Below are 22,907 nucleotides of genomic sequence, written 5' to 3' on the forward strand. Positions count from 1 at the left end.
TTCCAATGATGCCCCTTTCTCTACTAAGCAGCATAGTCCTCCATCATTGGCAACCATTACCGGAAGGTTCTTCCTTAGACTGTACAGGATCAAAATCTGCTCCCATGCCCAACCCAGGGCATTCACCATCCAGTTAAGTTGTAATTCCCAGTAAAACTCACATCTCAGCCTCTAACATTTCAGAGGGTAATGGTTCTACTGTATACTGAAACCAGAGGTACTGAAGCCACAGATATTGAACTGAATTCAGTTAAAAAAAAACCACACACACACATCATGAAACAAATTCATAGAATATATGTTCCCTATCATAACTTTGTTATCAAAGAACTATTTTGAGAAAATTCCAATTAAAACCATTCAACACACATACACAAATCAAAGCACTCAATGTACAAAACCCTACGTTGCATCATTGCATAAATATATATATTTCAGAAGAACAAGCTACTACAGCTGAAGTCTCTGAAATGTAAGAAACTACTAATAACCTGTGCTGGTTTCTACAGCTAAACATTGCCACCGTGTTTCCATGTGGCATTTCACCATGATGCTCACAACACACACACGATCATTCCACACGTTTGTGATATGCCTCCTCCATGCCAGGCATCATGCAGAATGCTGTTCAGAACACAAAGTGGTAGGAAACAGTTCCTGCTCAAGAGAGGATGGCTTAAGCATTTGCAAGGTTTGGACTGACTCATACCTGATTGATGGTCTTTTCCATCTGTACCAAGCCAAGGTTGGGTAGCGTGCTTTTTATAAAGTCAACTATGGTTTCTAGGTTTTCATGCTGCAGAATCAAGGGCTTATGGCTTCCCAACAGACTTAAAGCCACTTTAAATATGACCTCTGTTCCCTGAAGAAAAATCATATCTGAGAAAACATAGAAATGCAGAAAGTTAAACCAGACCAGTTTCTCACGCAGTACCATTCCATTGCCTTTTCCACACATCACAGAGCAGGAGGGCAGGAGACATAGCCCCACATTGCAAACTTTATTTCATTTTTAAGAGCCTGGTATCTCAGATAGTGTTGTCAAGACAGTATTACAAATAAAAGTACATAAACATTAAAAATTATGTTTTACTCTGAAAATAAAATTCAAACATGCTTCAAAAGTTAAACTGGGAAAGGGAAAAAGGTTTTATTAGTCTACTTTTCCAGGAATGCTCCTGGGTTTTAAAGGAGATACTAAAACATGTTTTTATGGGTCAAGTTAAAAGATTTTTATAGATAAAGCATCAGAAATTAAGATAAGAGTAAATGAAAAAGTGTCTCTGTTTCCTCTGTTTTGAAACAAGGAATAGAATTCAAAGATCTTTAAAAACTGTAAAACAGCTGTACAACTGCAAAAGTACATTATTAAATACAAGTTTACTGATTTTTAACATGATAATGGAATAAAGAACATTTTTCCCTCTGAGGAGTTCAAGAACTCTGTCAACGTTACTTTCTAGTTCTGGCCATATTTTGTTCTTAGAGTGGCTGGCAAATGGATGCAATTTCTATACAGACTGCAGAGTAAGAGGGAGGGCACCGGTCAAGGCAACCGGCTGAGCAGCAACCCCAGCCCTGTCTCCCCTTCCTCACAGAGTTGAAGCTGCTGGGGAAAAAAAGAGTCAAATGTCCTGGCATTAAAGCAGAGCCACGATAACTAATTATCGGGTGACTAAACTGAGGCAAGTTACCTAATAACTAGAATAATAATATAAGAAAAAACAATTTTAAAAATCAGAGCAGAAAAACAATTAGAGGCAGGTGTCAGTATTTCTTTTCGCTCTTTCTTTTGGCTGAAAGATAATGGAAGAGATAAAGAAGTTGTAAATTTCATCAAATCAAGGAAAGCAAAAGCAAGTGAGAGGAATAACCTTGCAGGATGCCTCTCTAGATGGTTAATATGATAACATTTAAAAGCCACGAAGAAACAGAAAAGCAAAGACTGGCTGCTGCTGTGCAAATGGGAAACTGAATCCCTGTAGTTTCTGAACAAAGCACAGGGAGAGATGACAGACCTAGGAGCCCGCTGGCTGGGACAGCCCTCAAGATCCTCTGCGACCGCCACAAAACCCTTAATTAAGCATGTGAGCTGAGATGGGCGCAGCCCTAAGCCATGCCAGCACTGAGACCAGCCTGCTTCTCCCACCCAGCTCAGGGCTCACACTCTTTCCACAAACATCACAACTACTGATGGTTCAGGGTGGCCGCAGGAAAGTGGGAAAGATGAATCCTTCACTCCCTTCTTAAGTCTGGTTGTTGAGGCTGGGAAGATATACTAGGGAACTAACTGTGTCTTTGAAATCTGAGCTTTTTAGGGTAAGTGTTACATACACCAAGGCAGGCCAGTCAAAGAATATTCCTCTGAAATATCTGGTTTATAAAATGTAGTCTACCTGTATAATTCCCCACTACAGAAAATAAAAAAAAATCTAAAATAATACTATTTAACAAAGATGTATTTTTAAACAGAAATGACATTTCCAGAAACAAAACTCTGAAGTAAATTTGAAGTTTCAGTGGTTTAAACAGTAAGACTTCCTAGACCTCCTTTCAATATATGAATATTTATAGCTGAACAAAAAATGAGGGCATCTTTCAGAATAAAAATCAAGACCTTTTTTTGCAGGGATCCTGGGGAAAGGCTTTCCCTCCCACACCAATGATTTTCTATAGCTTGGTCTCTACTCTCGGAGGGATAAGTGCCTTAAATTATGTACACCACATCTACACCAATTAAAATAAATGATTACTGGGAAACTTTTGTGAGCACAACCAAATACACAATCCACATCAGTGGTCTCTTTAGGTTAACAGCAGATCTTCTGAGATTTATTAGGATCTTGGTTTTTTACAATAAATCAACTTAGTAAGTGCTTCCTATGATTCCAAACGGAGACTTTCCCAGAAAGGAAAGGAAAGGAAATTTGGAGGGGAGGGGGTGGTGTTATGTGTTTTAAAGCTCTTTATTGATATGTTAAAAAATTAAGACATAGCCCTGGGCATATGATTTATTTTATTAAATCTGTTTGTATTTAATGTAATTAAAAAATAAATGTTCTTTCCTAATGCTATTCACAACATCTTAAGAGAACTCTGCTGAGAGGTGTCTTCTACTTTAACTTAATGAGCATCCATTGAGCATCTAATACACATCAGGCACTGTATTAGGCTCTGGAGATTAAGCTATGAGCAAAACACAAAGAACACGCTGCAGAGACACCAAGGAGTTCTGGTTCGGTAGAGTTATGCCCAGGGTGTTACGAGAACAAAGAGGAAAGAAAAGGCCCACGGAAAGGTGACTGCTTGAAGAACCAATGAAAATTTCCTAGGTCAGACCTCAGGGATTAATACTCTGAATAAAAGGAAAAGAGGGTGTCAATACAGGGAGGTGTGCAGTAGCCTGAAAAACAGTCTGGCTGGCAAGGCAGGGGCACTGGTTGTGCAGGGCAGAAGGTGGGCAAATGGGGGCAGGCAGGTCCAGATCACCAGGGGCCTCTGCCCCAGCCAAGCAATTCTAACTTCCCCTGGAGCACCGCAGGAATCGCTGAATGCTTATTGTTCCTTTTCTCACTAGGTCAGTGCACTGGTAAGGAGATGATGTTAATGAGATGCAGGTTATGGGTATGATCCCTGCAAGGGCTAGTTAGTGTCAGAGAAGGCCACCTTTGGAGACTACGCTGATTGATTCCTGCCAGAGACTCCAGAGACTCCCAAATGCCTGCTGCCAGAGATGCTCCACTCACCACCACTCCTCCCATTCAAAGCGTCCATCCCTCAAGGCCCGAGAAAGTTCAGCCCCAGAAGCTTGTGTGAGACACGGGGGGTCTTAAATCGGGAGATCATTTGGGTGCACGATGCAGGATGTGCTTGAAGAGCTGAAGGAAGGACTGCAGGAAGCTCTGCTTGGGAGGAAGGGCCTCCTAAATTTGTCTGATGACACTTGGGGGCAACATCTACATCCTTTAAAGAATTTGTACTGTTTTTTGGCTTTGGAAATTTTTAAAATTACATCTAATTTTAAAATAATAGTAAAGAAAAATGTTACCTATAAACCCACTGCCCCAAACCAATTATTTTTATTTTGCCTGTCTTCCAGTATCCTTATATATTTACATTCTGGAATTTTTAAAAAAACAAAACAAAACAAAACAAAAAAACAATAACTCTCCTTGGAAAAGTGAGCAAATGTCCTGCATTTGAAAACCTCCCTAGGAGAAAGTGAACCGCCGGAGCCCCCCAGCACAGTGCGGCAGTAGCCTAGCTCACTACACTGTAGCCCACGTCCTTTCAGTGGGACTTTTCTCCTGCCTCTTCCTTCTCTCCTCTCCTTTTTCAAGCCACCTAGAAACAGGCAAGACACTTTACCAGGCAGGAAATAGGAATCTTAAATTCAGCTGACTCTATTATTTTGCACTGTATTTGCTGAGAACAACACAAAGGAACTGCTTTTCTTTGAGGACATTTCAGCAACCCTCTTATTGCGTTACTGTGTATTGGAACTCTATTTGAAACTAAACTTCATGATCTCAAAGTGCAATCTTCCTATGTGAGCTTACACTGCATCTCTTTTCCAGCCGCCTTTGTCTTTGTCAAGGCTGAGCCTTCTCAACTTTCTCCTGGAAGGCTGCAGTCCTCCAGTTGTGGCTCCCCTACATTCTATGAGTAACGAGTAAAGGGGATGCTGAAGGCTCATGACAATGCCGTGCAGAACAACAGCACAGACAGACTGAACACACACTCATCATCACGCGGCATCATGTTACCTGAATAGCTAGAGATTTTCCTGGCCACAGAAACAATCTTGTTTTCAGTCTATTTTCATCCTAAAGTCTCTCTGAAGCCTTCACTACATTGCAGGTGGCTTCTGTGTTTTTTGCCAAACCTTTAGTTTTTATACTCCACCTCCTCCCTCATCTATTTGGCAGCACGTCCTATAGAAAAACATCAGGGGCTGAACACCGCAGCTCCTCCTCCATCAGGAGCAAGCCAGGTCCTGTTTTTTAGATTCTTTTTTCCCCCAAAGGTAGATGTGATGAGAAAGTGAACAGAGCAAGCGTCTCTCCCAGGGCCCTGCTGCACTCAAGCCGGAAAAATACAGGAAGGGGCTATTGACATTATGTGACACCAGGTAGAAGAACTGCCATTCAGCAAGGTGTGAGTACCATGTGAAGGTTAAGGTGCACATATCACTGGCAGCTGCCCCTCCAAGGAGCAGATACATACTTAATGCCAGGTAACCTATTAACTAATATATGAGCTGAGGTGGTGCAAACTGAAATATTTTACTTATATATATATATATATATATATTAGCGAACAGTCAACAAAGGTCTATGTGTTTTTAGAGTTTATCCAGACTTAAAGGCTTATAATGAAATGGGCCCTAGGCCAAAAAAGACCATAGTGCCTGAATGGCAGGCTTTGAAATATAAAACTAAGCTATCTCCATCACCGTTCTCTAAGTCATCGGTGCTAAAAATAAAAATGGTTTGCAAAAACCTACCTTTGCTGGTTTTAAGTACTGAAAGATGGGATGGACTGTGGGGAAAAAAAAAGCAGTTCTTGCAAAGTGACATCACAAGCCAGTGCAGCCTTGAGATGCCACTTCCTGCCTCTAATCCCAGGAGCCCTTGGCCAGCTGGACAACGACCCACTTAGCACAGCAGGAGTCTGTGGGATCCAGGAATGATGTAGACACTGGCATCTCCATGCATAATGTTTATGAAACTCCGAGTCTCACCACTGCCTACAAAGTCTACAGAAAAATATCTTACCTTTACAGGCTGCAGCTTTGATTTATGAAGTCATTACAGTGAGCTTCAGAGAGCTTCAAATTACTCTGCAACAGAAGGGCTATCATTTCCAAAGTGGAGTCTGCTTGTTTGCTAATGTCTTTTTACCCATTTATGAGCCGAAGGAAAAATTTCTCTTCCAGAGCCCCAGAACTTTCTGCAAGCAGCATCTCCAGTGCCTAGGGCCCCAGGGCAGGGATGACTCAGTGATGACCCCTCAGCCCCTCCAGTCTATGATCAGCCTGGTTGCCTTGGTAGAATTTTCTTCACTAACCAAGTAATTTAATGCCTGAGCTGTTTACAGACCATTAACAAACAGCGCTCCCTCCTCCCCATTTCCATCCTCACTCCTCTTCATGACCCTGTATGAAAATCATAGCTAAAATGTGGAGAAAATGTAAGGAAGGTGGATTAATAATTTTCTCTTAATTTCCAGTGTTAGAAAAGTCAAAAACATAGAAGTTATTGTCAAGAAAGCTTAAAGCCTACAGCCTGAGATTTTAGTTTCTGTAACTCTTTTGTTAGTAAACTAAGCACACAATTTTGAGGCTTTTAGTTATCTTTTTTTTTTTTTTAACTATGGTGTAAACCTTCATGAAATCTCACTAAAGATATGCTTAACCAGGAGATAGCTTTTTGTATCTATTTTAATTTAGTGATTTTATTTCCAGGGACAGAAAAGAAGGAACATGAATTCTTATAGTAAAACAAAATGGGAAACTCTTTAAAGGTTCTTGTAGATAACAGTGAATAATAAAAATCTAGTATTTTGGGGGAAAGGAAAAGAGAGAAGAAGGGTAAATGCTCACTTACATTAAAAAGCAAATTTTAGGATTTCTAGAATCTAGATATCTAAGATGTTTGCCCAAAGCATGCCTGAAGTAGTATCAATGTCTTTGAACATTTCCCTTAAGATGCTCTCTAATCCTAAAAACACATTTTTTAAAGATCACATGTTTTTAAGCTGTCAAGTGATGCTTAAAAACACTTGATATATAATAACTATCTTTTTTTAGTAATCTCCTCCTTTACAATAAAAAAAAGAACCTGAATTGTCAAAAATATCACTTATTCTGAAGTAGGGAAAACAAACTGTGCCCGAACTGACCGTGCTCACAACATTCCACTCGGTTCCTGATGCGCACATGGACAGCGCTATCCCTGCATATGAAGGCAGGTTGAAGGCTTTGTGTATGAACACTCACCTAACTTTGACAATGTTCTCAAAAAGTAAATCAAGACTATAAAGGCAGGTTTTACACGTGAACCACCCAAGGTTAACAGCGGGGGCACGGGAGTAGCAGTGGCTGTGACACGTGGGCTCAGGGGCAGGAGGTCTTCATGAGGTGTCAAGGCTGAGGGGGGAGAGCGAGCCATCCACACGGAGGTGTTACTCAAGGTCCTGACACTGGTCTCCAAGACAGTGACTTGGGAGAAAGTGTAGAGCCAAGGGCAGGGCAAGAAGAGAAAGGGGAGGAAGAGATGCCAAGGGAATCTAGAAAGGGCCCAGAGGCCCACTGTCAGCATCAGTCAACACTCACAACCCAGAGTGGCTGAGGAAGGCAATTCATGAGAAACATGCACCTGTGGCTCCTCAGCCAAGTCCTCCAAATGTCTGCTCTAGGGAGACCCTCATGGTGAGGGACTCGGATCCACATCCCACAAGATGAAGGCATCTAGGGAAGCCCCGTGATTATCAGAAGTGAAGGAGGACTCCAAAGTCACAAAACCCACCCCTGAGTAATCTTAGACTATCAAACAATACCCTGTTCTGGTAAGAGCTACAGGTATAAAAATAAGAATCACCATGGAGAGACAGTAAATGTTTCCCCTCTAATAAGAGAAGGCTGGTTCTGGCAAACAGATTTACTAATGCTCACCAAAGACTCTGGCTACGAATCCCAGCGGGAACTGTGAGGCAAACATGGTGAGGAACCAGGGGGCAGCGTAGAGGCTGGGGCCGATCTCGTGCTCCTCCAGGTGATTGTAGAGGTCTCTGTGGTAATCATGAAGCAACCTTGAGAGCTGGTACATCTGGATCTGCAGGAAGACGGCCACAGGGGCTGAGAATTAGGGATCTGCCACAGCAATAAAGTTATGCCTACTGCTCACAGGGTGGGTGTAAGAGAAGACTTACTAGAACTTTAAACATTCTATTTGGCTTGCAATCCACTGAGCTCAGCTACTAATTCACCCAACAAGTGCTTCCCAAGTGCCTGCTGATGCCAGGCACTGGCTGGGTGTAGGCCCAGGATGCTAACGCTGGGTCTTCTTCTGCCACTTCCTTTTTGTTGTTCCCTTGTATTCTTCTGCTAAGAAGATCTAAACACCTGTCTTGTGCAAACATTTCATAAATTCTCTAACAAATACACACTCTTTGCACAACTCAAGCCTGGAGGAATTAGAAATAAAAAGCCAGTCTCTTTACTAAGACTGAATTAGGGGCATCTTATGATTCCATAGGAATCCACTGTACATGTTCACTCAGCAAGTTCCCTCTGGACCCCTGAAATTACTCAATAGACAGGACAAGCATAATTTATTTTGGTGTATAACATATGGAATATCCAGATCCCCGGCAAGTTAAAACAAGAAGACAAGTGTGCATCTTAAGATGAAATAAAAACTTTTTCCAACTAAAGTGGAACTCCAACTTCACAGAATGACATGATTCTGGCAGAAATTTCATGACAGTTCCTAGTAGTGCCACCAAGAGTTACAGGCTCACAGAGGCCCCAGAGCCAGCCCAGACCTGAGCAGTCCCATGGCCTGAGCCTAAAGAAACAATAACCTACAGAGGGTCAGAATCCGCTAAGATCCACCAAGTTGGATATGTCCTATCTAAACTGAGAGAAAGAAAACAAAACCGTTTTCTGAGGCTCAGATAATATAATCCCATAAGCACCAACTGTGGCTCTCCCGTATCAAAGACAGTCTAATTAACCAAAGGCACCACCCCAAAAGAGTTGTGTGTTACATAAATTATAGAAAACTTGAAAATTCCACTGCCTGGTGACCATTGTCTTTAAAGTTAATAAAGGGAATGTAGGAAGAACCTCACAGTACGTGTGGAAAGTGTTATGTGGTCAAAATCTTTTAGTGAATGAGTTCCTTCTATGATATTTGCATTCACGTGGTCCATGTTCACAGGTCAAGGTGAAAAGATTTTGAATCACATAATTTGGTGCTCTCAAAGCAAGTCATTGGCTCTAATGTATTCCCTCCCAGGATACTTTCTAAAGCTCTGAAGGCATAGTATCTTAGTGGTAGTAAATGAACATATCAACATGTGCTGCAACATTTAGGAATATTCCTGAAGCAGGATCCAGAGTTTTCCCTCTGACAGGCAGCAAGAGCAGCACGTGGTATTTGGAATACGCTACTGTGTTTGGTTTTCTCTGACAGAACTGTTCATTCAACAAATACTTATGGGGTGCCTACTTCAACCCAGGCACTGTTTCAGAAAATAGGGACTCGGCTCCAAGAACCGTAAGATCCCTTCCCTCTCCTAAAGTTCACATGCTATGAAAAATCAGAAAATAGACAGGTAGATGATTATGGAAACAAGATCATTTCTGGCAGTGGCTGTGTTGTGCAAAAGAAATCAGCCAGGATAATGTGACGCAGTGTGCCCAAGGTGGAAGTGGAGAACACAACATCAGGGTAGTCAGAATGAGCTTCTCCCAGGATGTGACATTGAGCTGAACCTGAGATGACAAGGATGGGGGTGAGGCAGAGGAAGAGCAGACGCAGAGGCTGGGAGGTGGGACTGAGATCATCTGATGGCTGATGGCGGCGAGAGGGAAGGCCCTAGAGTCAGAGAGGCCTGGGTTTCCAGTCCAGCTCTGACACTTGCTAGCTGTGTGACTGGGCCCAATTTATAATCTCTTGGAGCCTCAGTTTTCCAATCTACAAACTGAGACGATGAACAGCGTCTTCCTGTTATGTTATTAGAGGGAAGTGCAGATGAAGCGCTTGGAATAATGCCTAGCACAGAGTCCTTTATCAGCAGTGACAGCTATTACAATGCTACCTGATGGTGAAAAAGCTCCTGAGGCACATCTGGAGAGGGATAAGAAAATTCTTAGCATTTTGTTGTATTAAAGACAGAAGGAATGCTCTATACCTGTAAAATAATCATGTCTGGCCGATACTGTTTCCGCAGCCCCATGTCAAACATCAGAAACTTGAGCATTTTAAACGCCTCTTCCTCACTCATATGAAGAAGCAAAATGCCTGCTACAAAGCTGAGACCTTGGCAATATCCTACTTCCTGGTCTAGGAGTGAGTAGGCCTTCAAAATGTTGTAAAGCGACAGCTGTCCTGCTCCAAGCTGGGCAGAGAAGTATGGGTGTGTAGGAAAGGTTCGCCCTGTGAAAAGAATACATATTAGTTGTAATAATAAAAACAAAAAAAGCCTATTGAACCAGAAATCCAATGTGCTTCAGATTAAGCAGCAAAATCTTTAGAAGCTGGATCATAATATCAATCAGTCTTTGCCACTTCCTCTGCAAACAAGGTCGACCAGTTATTCCTGGAATAATGCTTTCAATTAAAAATCCGCAATTACTCATGGTTGGTTTATTTATTTTTTGGTGGAAGTACAGGTGAAAGTAATTAGAACTACCTTCGGTCCTGCAAATAGCTGAACTTCAATCGAAAAAAGAAAACTGTTGGCCAGGCATGGTGGCTCATGCCTGTAATCCCAGCACTTTCGGAGGCGGAGGCGGGAGGATCGCCTGAGGTCAGGAGTTCGAGACCAGCCTGCCCAACATGGCGAAACCCCGTCACTACTAAAAAATAGGAAAAATTAGCCAGGCGTGGTGGCGGGTGCCTGTAATCCCAGCTACTCGGGAGGCTGAGGCAGGAGAATCGCTTGAACCTGGGAGGCAGAGATGGCAGTGAGCTGAGATCATGCCACTGCACTCCAGCCTAGGAGACAAGAGAAAAACTCCGTCTCAAAAAAAAAGAAAAAAGAAAAAGAAAACTGTTAATCCTCTAGACATAACCCCTATTCTCAAGAGGAACACACATAGTTCTTCCTCCCTACTGCTGCACCCCGCGCCCACCCCAATCCCAGCATCATCTAAATGCAGCTAAAAGGCCTCGCCTTGCTACAAACACTTCCCCAGACTACACATATCATGCCTGCAAATGCTTCACACCACATGCATATCTCTGTACTTTCAAACCATAGGCAGTGTTTTGAAACAGCCTGAGGAGCAGCAGGTGTTTTCTTTTCACAAAAGTTACCTTCCAAAAAGAGTTAAAAAAAAAAAAAAAAAAAAAGCTCTCAACATCCTGATTATTTTCACAAAAAACTGTTATTCAAATAGGGCTTAAAGGACTTTTGTCCAGGAGGCTTTTGTAGCTGATACTTGTCAAATTCCCCTTCCTCCTCCTCTGGAACGTGACTGATGGGAGTGCCTGTTTCCAGGGAGCAGAGAAGTACTTGAAACGATTAAAAGAAGAAACATCTGGAGCCAGGCAGCTGGCAGCCAGGGCCAAGCTTGGGCCCAGGTGAGAATTATGAACCTGCCTGGATCAGCGAAGGCAAAAGGTGCATCTAGGCCACATGTTAATTGTTCGTTGCAATTATTCGGTCTCAGCACAGGGAGGAACACACTTTCATGGGCTCTTCCTCAGCTTCCTGAGAGTTTCATCAGTCCAGATGTGTTATCTGAATTTGATTCAAGAGGAAGGCTACAGTCTCCTAACTACTGTCCTGATTTCTCGTTCTGTATTCACTTCTTGCCTCCTCTACCTCTTCCCCCAATAAATCTCCCCCAGATATACCCTGCACAAGTCACCTTGCTGCTAGTAACCAATCCATAGCTCCCCAGTGCTCAAAGAACAAATTCTCCACTCTGTTAGCCTGGAGCTCCATGCACTCACCTCCTTACCCACCCTCCCAGCTTTATCTTCTACTCCAGGGCTTAGCCTAGGCACTAGAAGTGGGGGCTCCTGGGGTCTCGGATCTGACCCCTCTGGGTTGTGTGCAGGAGTGTGTGTATGTGTGTATGTGTGTGTGTGTGTGCGCGTGTGTGTGTGTGTAAGTAGAACAATCAGTAGCAGCACATGCAACTGAACTGGAATGTGACCCCCATGCAGGATGTAACAGTTTCTAGCAGCCACATTAGAAAGTAACAGGTGAAGTTAATTTTAATTAGATATTTTGTTAAACCCAACATATACAAAATACTATCACTTCAACATCATCAATATAAAAATACTGAGACATTAGGCATTCTTTTTTCATGCCAAGTCTTTGAAATCCAGTGTGTTCTTTATACTAACAGCACATCTCAATTTGGAGTAGCCACATCTCAAGTGCTTAACAGCCACATGTGGCTTCTGTACTGGGCAACACCAGGGTATTGGTTTCCTTATAGTCTCAAAAATATTCACAATCTCTTTCATTCCATTACCCTTGCCAGCTCAGCTTCCAAGAAGATGGAGCACTTCCCCACCTCCACATTTCTGCTGATGCTCCTGTCCCATCCCGAATGGACCCCCTCCCTCTGGTATCAAACAGGTGCTGGTAGCAGAATACGCAGGAGTCATGTGGCATAAAGGAACACATGGAAGGTTTAGTTATTTTGAATTTAATCTGTCCGTGTTATCATTTTAGCTAATCAGATACCCTCTCATGTTAGCAAACTACCTCACACAGAAACCAGAGCCCATGCTAATTGACACTGCTTGTAGAGTGGCTATTTCTTACTTAAGCCTCACAACATCCCTAAGAGGGTGGGCCTAGCAGGGTGGGGAGTGACCTATGCTAACTGGCCACTTAAGAGTGGTCAGATGGTGGGGGCAGAGCTGGCTTCATGGCTGTGTGTTCTGTGCAGTCACACTAGCTCTGTGCTTAGAAGGACCTCGCACAAGGCTTCATGCTCTGTTGTCTCTGTCTTGAAATTCCTAATAATCTTTCAAGAAGGAGTTCTGCATTTTCATCTTGCAATAGGCCCTGCAAATTATGTACCAATTTAGGGGGAGGCAGCCCCCTACGCAGCTTCCAGAAATAGCTATAGCCACCTTCCTCCTGGCCTTGCTACCAAGTGGTACGTTATGAGAAAGCAAACCTTGGGCCAAATTCTGCCAAACCTATGACCTTTATCAGCGAGCTGACAGGCAATAGGAACCACACAGGGCTTCTCACAGGCTCTGCACTCAGGCCTCCAACAAGCACTTCTCGAGAAAGGTTCAACCAGAGGAGGGCACCATGGCAATCTAATGGCAGAGCCAGGCCATCCACAGTCAGGTCACACAGATGGAGTGTGGGGAACCAGGCCCGACAGGCACTGGCCTCAAGTTCTGCTCCAGAGTCCCTGGTGCTAGGGTCTGGACGCCTTTCTAATCAACCACAGCTCGTGAACATCATCCATTTCGCTAGTAAAAAGTTACATGTAGCGCCCCTTATGCTAAGAACAACTCTCTGATAGGCATTTATTGCAATGGCATTTGAAGTAAGTACAAAATGGCCTCTGGCACGTGAAGCTCAGAATGGACTACCTAGCTTCTCTGAACCTTAGCTTCCTCTTTTTAAAAAGGGGCAGAACACATAGTTTGCAGAGTGGAGAGTACATGTACAATGCCTAACGCAAATGGTTGCTATGAATGGTGTTCAATAATGGGCAATAATCTTCAGATAGACCACACACATTATAAAAACCCAGTTTCCAAACAAGAGGACAAAAGGGCACACTTATGACAGCTCTGTAGCACAAATGCAAAATAAATTACATTTAAGGTAAAGGAACAATTTTGCAAAGCCATTACTCTATTACTATAACACTGCACATAAGCCGGGAAATCTCGCTGACAGCCTTCCAGAGGCAAAGAAAAGTTTCGTCCAAGCAACTAATTTTCACAAAATTTGGAACTCACAAGCAGGTAGAACTGAAAGCTGAATTCCAAATAAAAATAATCACCACCACCACCTAGATTCAGCAAACACCTGTACACCCCACACTTTCAAATCTCTTGTTATTACCCAAACTGGTCAAGGTTTCCAGGATGCAGTTTCAGAAACTGTCACTGATTTTCTTTATGCAGAAAACCTGTCCTGCACGAACCTGGCCAAGCTAAAACACATCTTCCAGGGTGTTCTATGAGACTCCCAAATGCAACTTCCTGTCCCACCGCACAGCAAGACAGGCCTCTGGGTTCACTACCAGGTTGGGGAACAGCCGTGAGTCTCTGGCCTTCAGCTCCTGACTAGCGGTTAAGCAGGACAACTGCACCCATCTGACTTTGTAACACAGTCCATGTTTTACACGAAATTCTATTGGGGGAGACACTCTTTTCCTATTTTACATTCTTCCAGCTCAATAGTTCTGAATGTTTGGTCAGTCTGAGGACCCTTGGAGGTCTCTGAGATCCTTTTAGGGGTCCGTGAGGCCCTCCCCCAGCTTTTCCTACTATAGATCTGTGCAAGGTCAGCTTTTTCTTTATATGCTTCAAATAACAACCAAAACAGAATGAATGAAGCAAATAAAATTCAGCGAATTCTATTAAATCAGACATTAAAGAGATTTTTTAAATGTAAAAACAATGTCACACTTCTAACTAATTTTATTTTGGAAAACAGTCATTTTTTATAATTTTTTATATGTATTTATTATAGCTATGTAAAAATAAATATGAGTCAAATAAATACTAATCTAAGTTTTAATTAATTGCTAATATGGTAAATATTGATAGGAATTATCCATGGAAACAAAAGCTTTTTGGGCTACTCAATAATTTTCAAAGTGAATGGCATCCTTCCATCAAAGTTTGGGAACGGCTCTTCTAGGCTAACACGACAACTCACCCACATTCCTGAGTAAACACCAAGTAAAGAGGGAGAGGCGGGTCACGTGGGTAGAGAGTGGATGAGGGGGATTAAAAGCGTTTCCTGGACAATCCACATTTGTATAATCCAGTGTTGAGCACTGTAGCCCTCCAGCTCCCATTTAGGAAGTACTAAGCTAGTGCTGATGGCATTCCACAAAGACCACCCATATGATGTGCACCTGCAGCAGTTGGCCGGAACTGTGGGCAGAGCACTCCTGAGAACACACTCAGCCCCTCACACCCAACTCAAGCCACCTTAACTATGAGCAAAAGACTGTTTACTGTTTGTTGCATTTGTTCAGTTTGTGAACAGATTCTAGATTGAAGCTCCGCCTCAAGAAGACAGGACAGAAGGCCGCACACCCCATAGGAGAAGCACGCTCGCTCGGGAAGACGCCAGCTCAGGGAAAGCTAATTTCTGCCAAACTCGAGGGAAGCTGGCTAAAACCGTGCAATCCTTCGTACAAATCCATCAGGATATGAGGCCTACCTCTTTAAACTGCATTTTACAACTTACCACAAAGCAGAGAAGTGCAGGTCCTTTACATTTTTCTGTAAAGCAGATTACCTTCATATATAAAATGAGAATGGGACTGTTAAGTGGAGAGGGTCAAACACGGGCATTAAAAAACCCCTTTATAAAAAGACATTCGATGTGTCTTGTGGATCTAAGTGCAGAAATATGCCAGAAAGGCCTACAAGATGATCCACAATTCAAACATATTTCTAAATGACCTAGTAATTCCTCTTCATGAAGTGCTCCACAAAATTTTGCTCTTCTAATGGATGTTCTTCCAGGATGAATCTTTTCCTTCTTTATCACTTGGAGGGGAAAGAGCCTTCACCCAGCAATTTTCAGGCAGGAATCCTATCAGGATCATCTGGGGGCTTGTTAAACCTGCACATCCCAGGCATCAGAAATTTTCAATAAGCAGCAGGTCAAGAATGGTGACCTCAGGAATGTGTTTTTCACAAGCCCCTCAAGAGATCTTGCAGGTGGTCCCTGTACGGTGCTGTGAGAAACCCCATCCCATCTCAGACTGTCCTGCCTTACTCTATTCAGAGCCCATCTGACTGCATTTTCAGCGAGACCCCTGATATCTCGGCTCTGTTTACCATGCGGCAGCTGCTACAAGAGGCCAGAGGTCTCTTGCAGCAAACACGGGGCCACCCACAAAGCTATTCAGTCTCACGGTGGCTCTGCACAGTTGACTAACAAGTTTCTTTCTTTTGCTCTTTTCTCCAGGGAGTGGTACTGGCAAACCAGCAATCTGACACCGACTCTCTATCTCCTCTGCAGAAGAGAAACCCTACAACCTAATGATCTCTAAGATTCCTTCCTGGATGAAGATCTGGGATACTAACATCTCACATTGTTGCATTTAGCTCTGAGCAGAATTTGAAATGAGACACTGAGGATACAAACACCCTTTGTAACCCTCAGAAGTTTAAGTCACTTGGTTATCAGTTGCCCAGTATCAGTCTTCCCACCAGAATGTGTGCTTCCCAGAGTGCAGGGAATCATCCTGAATGGCAGGGTTAGGAGATTAAGGGAGAGTTCTTATAGGAGCAGATTGTTTTTGGGAAACACTTGAATGAGTCCAGTGGCTGCTACAGTTGACTCCCACTGGCTCTGTGAGCCCAACTCCACGACCAGTGACATCAAGTGGGTAGTTTAAAATGGGGTGTGGGAGGAGTAGTTGCACAATGGAAATCTGCAAACACTGAACACCAAGGGCTTCCTCTGACAGGTGAGAGGGGCCGGTTATTAAATATTTGCCAGCACCACCGACTGTCTTGAAAAAGGCGGGAAGATTCCAGACCTCTGTGAAAGGAAATCATACCCCACTTTATTCTTTCCTTTTATCAACCACATTTAGTTATCTCACTTTGGACTTAAAGGATATATTTAGAAAGACCAAATAAATATGATCCCACGATGTGATCCTGATAAGATCAGAGACAATGGCTCACTCTTCGAAATAATGTGTGTGGCTGGTGGTGCAAGAATTCATTAGGCTCCTCAACTGTGATTGTTCAACTGACCTCCATACAGCAATGTCCCCAACTGGACAGACAGGTGCATGAGATAACAAGACTGCTGAATGTTACATTCTAGGTCCCTTTCTGTCTTTTGCCATGAAGGTTTTTCATTTCTCACACAGGACTTCAACTCAAAGATGGAAGAGAACACCGTGGTCCCCGCCAGCACCCCTGCTAGTAATGAGCAGCTCTACCTGCCCCTCAAAGTGCACGATGCTGCTCTGTGTGTCCTGGCTGAGCAAGGCAGCCCACCACCTGGGAGAGGAGAAGGGGAAGCACTCCCCTCTGCCCGTTTGTACTTGGTCATCTTCAATACTCTCAGCTGATTCCTTCCTTTTGGAGGTTTTCTTACTTCTTGTCTTTTATGGATTCTAAAAAATCCAACTGTTCTCCTACTTCTCATCTTTTGTGGATTCTAAAAAATTGGATCATAGTTTCTTTTCTTCTGGACACCAGGCAGGCTTTATACATTTAGTAGAAGCAAACAATCAATATGACAGCTCTGCTGCTGGACCTGTGACCCACATGTGTGGTCTGGACACACGCTTAGCCTCTCACGGCAGCACAGGCATGCCAAACATGTCTGGTATCCCTGATGGAGGATCTCTAGAAGCCCACCAAAAAATGGCACTTCTGGTCACCAAAAGATCATCAGACTCTTGCAGGGATTATAAACTGTGCCACCCCCTTACTGACCTATAATATGCGGATTAATAAAACTATAGCAATTGATGTGGGGGAGATTAGCTGCATTCTTGCTTCTGCTTTCTGATCTAATGGTGCTCCTAGGTTTCTGGGCCTGTTAAAGGGTTCTTTCGGCTGAAGCCCTCCTATCATGGGAGAGGCTGCACGCCTCACTGGGGATGCAGCTGATGGCTGGAAAGTATTCTAGGCTGGGATGCTAGGGAGGGAGAAGATGATGTGAAGCCTGAAGGGGGTTCCCTGGGAGTTTCCCAGTGTCACTGGCAGCCCCCAGTGTGGTCAGGATGACAGTGGGAGCCCCAGACAGAAGGCAGGATGCTGGGCAGTCCATGTTGTCTACCCAGGATATAGAGTCAGAGAATAGACATGAAGACTGTGGCAATTGTCTGAGGGCTGGACAAATGGATGCAGATGGGTGGGGCAGGCTCCTGACCCAAGGCTTCAAGAATAATGTGATGAGTATCATCTGCTAAGCTGACAGCAGCTGCCTCTGGCTGGTGTGATCTACCCCAAAGGAACATGATTCCACCAAAGCAGGGGTGGGGAGAGTTGTGTTGGGATGGAGGGGGCAGAGCCAAGAAACACAGAAGCAACATGGTGCCCTAGAAGGGATGTGGTATGGAGACTGAGGAGACCTGGGTTCCAGAACTCCTTCTGGCACTGAGTAACTCGCAATGTGGGCAGAGAACTCAAGCTCTGGAGGGCTCATTCATCCCCTGTAAGTTGGAAATCACGGCACGTGCCCAATTTCACACAGGATGTGTAAAGATGAGATTTGACAAAGGTTGAGAAAATATTCACAAACTATAGAACACGACCCAGCCATGAGGCCTATTATTCTTACTCTTTGGAGGAAAACACATTGCCAAAAAAAAAAAAAAAAAAAAAAACCAAACCTATTTAGACTAAAAGCCAATTTCAGAAAGTATAGCAAGAGGCAGGAAAACAAAAACCCATGAAAACTCAAAATATATCCAACCAACCATTCTGTTCTTCTGGCCAGAATATGAAGGTCACTTTTTAAGGAAAACTGAAATACAGATTTGATTTTGCTCTATACTACACACCTTCACTGGGCCTTGAGGTAGCCATGGTGTAGACTAAACAGAAAGTGTAGACTAAACAACTGACTTGGCCACAGCACAGCCTTGGGTGAGACGAGTGGGGGAGGTAACGGGTGGAGTCTGGAGGAGCTTCTGAGGGAGGCCTCCCTGGGCGGAGTCAGCCTGGCAGGCAGGGCACCTGGGACTCCACTGCTGGGTCTGGGCCAATCCCAGTTTCCCCGTTCCAGTGGGGAGAGGAGACTGACCCCAGGGGGTCCCTGGAAAAAGCCTGGAGAGAGACACAGAGGTGACCTGGGAAATGTATTGCCGCACACGGAGGTCCTCTCAGACCCTCGGGAAGTATGTGGACAGCATCCAAACTGGAGGCCAGGCGAGGGTGGGAAAGAGTGGGGAAGAGAGAGGGGGTCAGCACTGTCAGAGAAGGGGGCAGCAGAGGGAGAGGGTGGGGAGAGGCAGGGATGGAGAGGACTTGAATGCAGCCAGCCCTGCCAGTGGACGGGAAAGGCCAAACCCTGAGCTCCCACAGACCTCATGCCAGCTCGGGGAAGACTGTCTGAGACCTGCAGGGGAGGCCGTGGTGGGGCTCAGGCACACTCAGTGTCTTTGGAGCACGCAGCCACACCGAAGTCCTTGTGCTGATCTGGCCTCTTCTTTTCCCTCTGCAAAAAAGTGATGACATCTGAGCAACAAGAAGCAGGGGCTGATCGTGCCCGTGGAAGAATGAGGGGATACTGCAGGGGAATGAAGAGAAGAAGGCGATTGAATCCAGGAGGGGAGACACCTTCCCGTTCCTCCTCCCAGCCTTGGAGCAAGTGTGGGGAGCGGGGCTGTCTACACTCCCTCCCTTTCAGCCTCCCACCCTGAACCTATTTCTCACTTTGTTTCACATGATAGGAACATGATGCCATTTCCTGTTACTCACCATGTCAGCAAATGCAGCTACTGCCAATTCACAAAACTGCTTTCCTCAGGTCAGTGGGCCAAATGGGCCCCAGCTCCACCAAGGCTTTGCCTTGGCCTGCCACTGCACAGCAACACGGGGCTCCTGAGCTCAGAGGGTCCCAGGGAAACACAGAGTGACAGTAGGTTCAGTTCCTGTCACCTCCCCTCAGTTGACTTTGTGACCATGGTCAACATGTGACCTCAGTTTCTTCATTTCTTAGAGAGGGTACAGGCCACCTTCCCAGGGCTGTTGTGAGGGCCCATGAGATGGCGGTGCTAGTGCAGTGTGTCATACTCTGAATCTTAAAGATATTCTTTGAGCATCTGCTGTGTCACAGCCACTGTCCTAGGAGCCAAGGGTATAATGGCCAAACAGCCCAGCCCAGTCTGCAGAGGGCTGCATCCTATAAGGGAAAAAGGCAACAAAAAGCCACTGCTGTATACTAAGGACAGGCGGCAGAGGTGGAGTAAGAAATATAGGTTCTGCTAAGAGCTGAATTACCATTCGACCCTGCAATCCCATTACTGAGTATATACTCAAAGCAAAATAAATCATCCTACCAAAAAGACACATGTACTCGCACGTTCATCACAGCACTATTCACAATTGCAAAGACATGGAACCAACCCAGGTGCCCATCAACAGCGAACTGGATAAAGAAAATGTGATATATAGACACCATGGAATACGCTGCAGCCATAGAAAGGGACAAAATCATGTCCTTTGCATCAACATGGATGCAGCTGGAGGCCATTATCCTAAGCAAACTAATTCAGAAACAGAAACCAAGCATCACATATTCTCACTTAGAAATGAGAGCTGAACACTGGGTACACATGGACATAAAGATGAGAACAGACACCAGGGACTCCTGGGGGGTGGGGAGGGAAGGAGGAGGGCAAGGGTTGAAAAACTACCTATTGGGTACTGTGCTTGGTTCCTGGGTGACAAGTTCAATCATACTCCAATCCTCAGCATCACACAATACACCTTTGTAAGAAACCTGCACACACAATCCTGGAATCTAAAATAAAAGTTAGAAAAAAGTGCAGCTTCCGAAGTCACACTGATTAGTGGCAAATTGGCTGTGTCACTTTCAGCAAGTTACATAACCTCTGTTTTTATTTTCTCAACTCTAAAGAGAGACAGAACAACATCTACCTAATCGTGTTGTAAGGATTAAAGAAAGGAGTTTAAGTCCCTTTGCGCAACATTTGGCCCAAGGTGAAGTTAGGCAGCAGCAGTGATGATAATAAGCAGGTAACGGTGATGATGAGAAATGTGATATACACCATGAGGAGAGTGTGGGGTGCTACAGGGGGCTTAGCGAGATACCTCATCCAGTCTTAAGGTGGGAGAGGAGACCACAGTCAGGGACAGTTTCTCAGAGATGATGTTCAAGCTAAAGAATAACCTTAAGGGGGGCCGGGCGCGGTGGCTCACGCCTGTAACCCCAGCACTTTGGGAGGCCGAGGCGGGCGGATCACGAGGTCAGGAGATTGAGACCACCCTGGCTAACACGGTGAAACCCCGTCTCTACTAAAAATACAAAAAATTAGCCAGGCATGGTGGCGGGCGCCTATAGTCCCAGCTACTTGGGAGGCTGAGGCAGGATAATGGTGTGAACCCAGGAGGCGGAGCTTGCAGTGAGCCGAGATGGCGCCACTGCACTCCAGCCTGGGTGACAGAGCGAGACTCCGTCTCAAAAAAAAAAAAAAAAAAGAATAACCTTAAGGGTTATGAAATTAACCTTTAAGGCTAGCTACGTGGCTTGAGAGGAGATGACTTCATACTGCCTGATGTAGCTCACACTGCACCCTCTGTCGTGGCTGCAGGAACATTCAGAGAACTGGGCCACCGCAGGGCCCCAAAGCACTGTGTGTTCTGTGGAGCCTTCAGCAGCAGCAGCTGCAACCAGAACAGGTATTCTGGAAGCAGGGCCACATGCTCTAAAAGCAGCAGGGCCAATCTCCTGCCACATCGAGCCAGCTCACCACCCGTAGAGACAGCAGCTTGGGTGACAGGCGGCAGACAAACGGGACTGCATTGCCACCTGACCTGTGCATGGCCACTGACAAGTCAGGAGGGCCCTCTGTGCATCATAATCACACCCCAGTTCAACAAGTTCTTCACAGTGGCAACTGTAAATCTATCCAATACAGTCATCCCTTGGCATCCTCAGGGGATAGGTTGCAGGAGTCCCCACGGACACCAAAATCCACGGTGCTCAAGGCCCTTCTATAAGATGGTGTTATGTTTGCATACAACCTACGCACATCCTCCCATACACTTTTTTTTTTTTTTTTTTTTGAGACAGAGTCTCATTCTGTCACGCAGGCTGGAGTGCAGTGGCGCGATCTTGGCTCACTGCAAGCTCCGCCTCCCGGGTTCACGCCATTCTCCTGACTCAGCCTCCTGAGTAGCTGGGACTATAGGCGCCCGCCACCACGCCTGGCTAATTTTTTTGTATTCTTAGTACAGACAGGGTTTCACCGTGTTAGCCAGGATGGTCTCGATCTCCTGACCTCGTGATCCGCCAGCCTTGGCCTCCCAAAGTGCTGAGATTACAGGCGTGAGCCACCGTGCCCAGCCACATCCTCCCATACACCTTAAATCATCTCTAGATTACCTATAACACCTAATACAACGTAAATCCTACATAGTTACTATATTTTTAAATCTATATTATTGTTTAGTTTTCATTGATTTTTCTTCCCAAATACTTTCCATCTGAGGTTGGCTGAGTCTCCAAATTCAGAACCCATAGATACGGAGGGCTGACTGTACATTGTTCCTATCTTCATATTTTAAAAACTATTCAAGAGACAAGGTACCACCCAGTTTCCAAAATAAAATCATTCAAGGCACACACACAAACTGCTTTCTACAATTTTTCTGATGAATTCTGTTTGTAAGCAGTAAAAACGAGGGAGTGGCTCCTATAATTAAACCAAGCCTCGGTTCCGAACATCTATACGTTTTCCAGGATGTTCCTTCGGTTGACTATAAAAACCTCCTATCAATATTTGAGTTACTGGACTGAACCACAATTATGACTGCAGCCTTAATGAACACCCTCCCTCCATGCCAAGCAAAGTTAACAAGCTCCCCAGTGAAAATACAGAGATTTTTATATGCTTGAAGATGACATTTGTGATTACCCTAGGGCTTTTTAAATTAAAAGTCTCAGTAATAAATTTTGATTGCTAAACCTAAAGGCAGGTCAATAAATAACTTGGACAGTCTCTTCAGATTTTTCATGTGAGTGAAACTTCCATTGTCATCTCCAATCGATGGCACAGACTTACCAAGGTCAATAAGAATCGCATGCTGCTGGGAAGTCAGCTGCTTTAAGAGTTCTTTGTATGGCACATCCTTTGGCTTCTGTTTGCTGGGAAACTGGTGTTTAAGGTGGAATTGCTCAGCTAGAAATTTCCAGATTTCACCTCGGTGATGACGTGGCACACCTTTAAAAGGGGGAGAAGATATGGAAATAATTTATGCACAGAATACAACTTA

General features: G+C 44.5%; 1 protein-coding gene across 5 annotated transcripts in view; it reads right to left on the reverse strand.

Annotated features, from left to right (window-relative positions):
* TBC1D1 (TBC1 domain family member 1) overlaps positions 1 to 22,907 on the reverse strand; it is a 245,798-nt gene that overhangs the window by 12,042 nt on the left and 210,849 nt on the right. For all 5 annotated transcript variants that reach the window (XM_058430019.1, XM_032136088.2, XM_032136087.2 and 2 more), the window contains 4 exons: positions 22,697 to 22,855; positions 9,922 to 10,166; positions 7,676 to 7,835; positions 710 to 879 (listed from right to left, as the gene is read on the reverse strand). In XM_058430019.1, coding sequence (XP_058286002.1) covers positions 710 to 879; positions 7,676 to 7,835; positions 9,922 to 10,166; positions 22,697 to 22,855 — 734 coding nt within the window. The remainder of the gene's footprint in view (positions 1 to 709; positions 880 to 7,675; positions 7,836 to 9,921; positions 10,167 to 22,696; positions 22,856 to 22,907) is intronic.

The sequence above is a fragment of the Hylobates moloch genome, unplaced genomic scaffold (assembly GCF_009828535.3).
Source record: "Hylobates moloch isolate HMO894 unplaced genomic scaffold, HMol_V3 SCAFFOLD_17, whole genome shotgun sequence".
NCBI classification, from domain to species: domain Eukaryota; kingdom Metazoa; phylum Chordata; class Mammalia; order Primates; family Hylobatidae; genus Hylobates; species Hylobates moloch.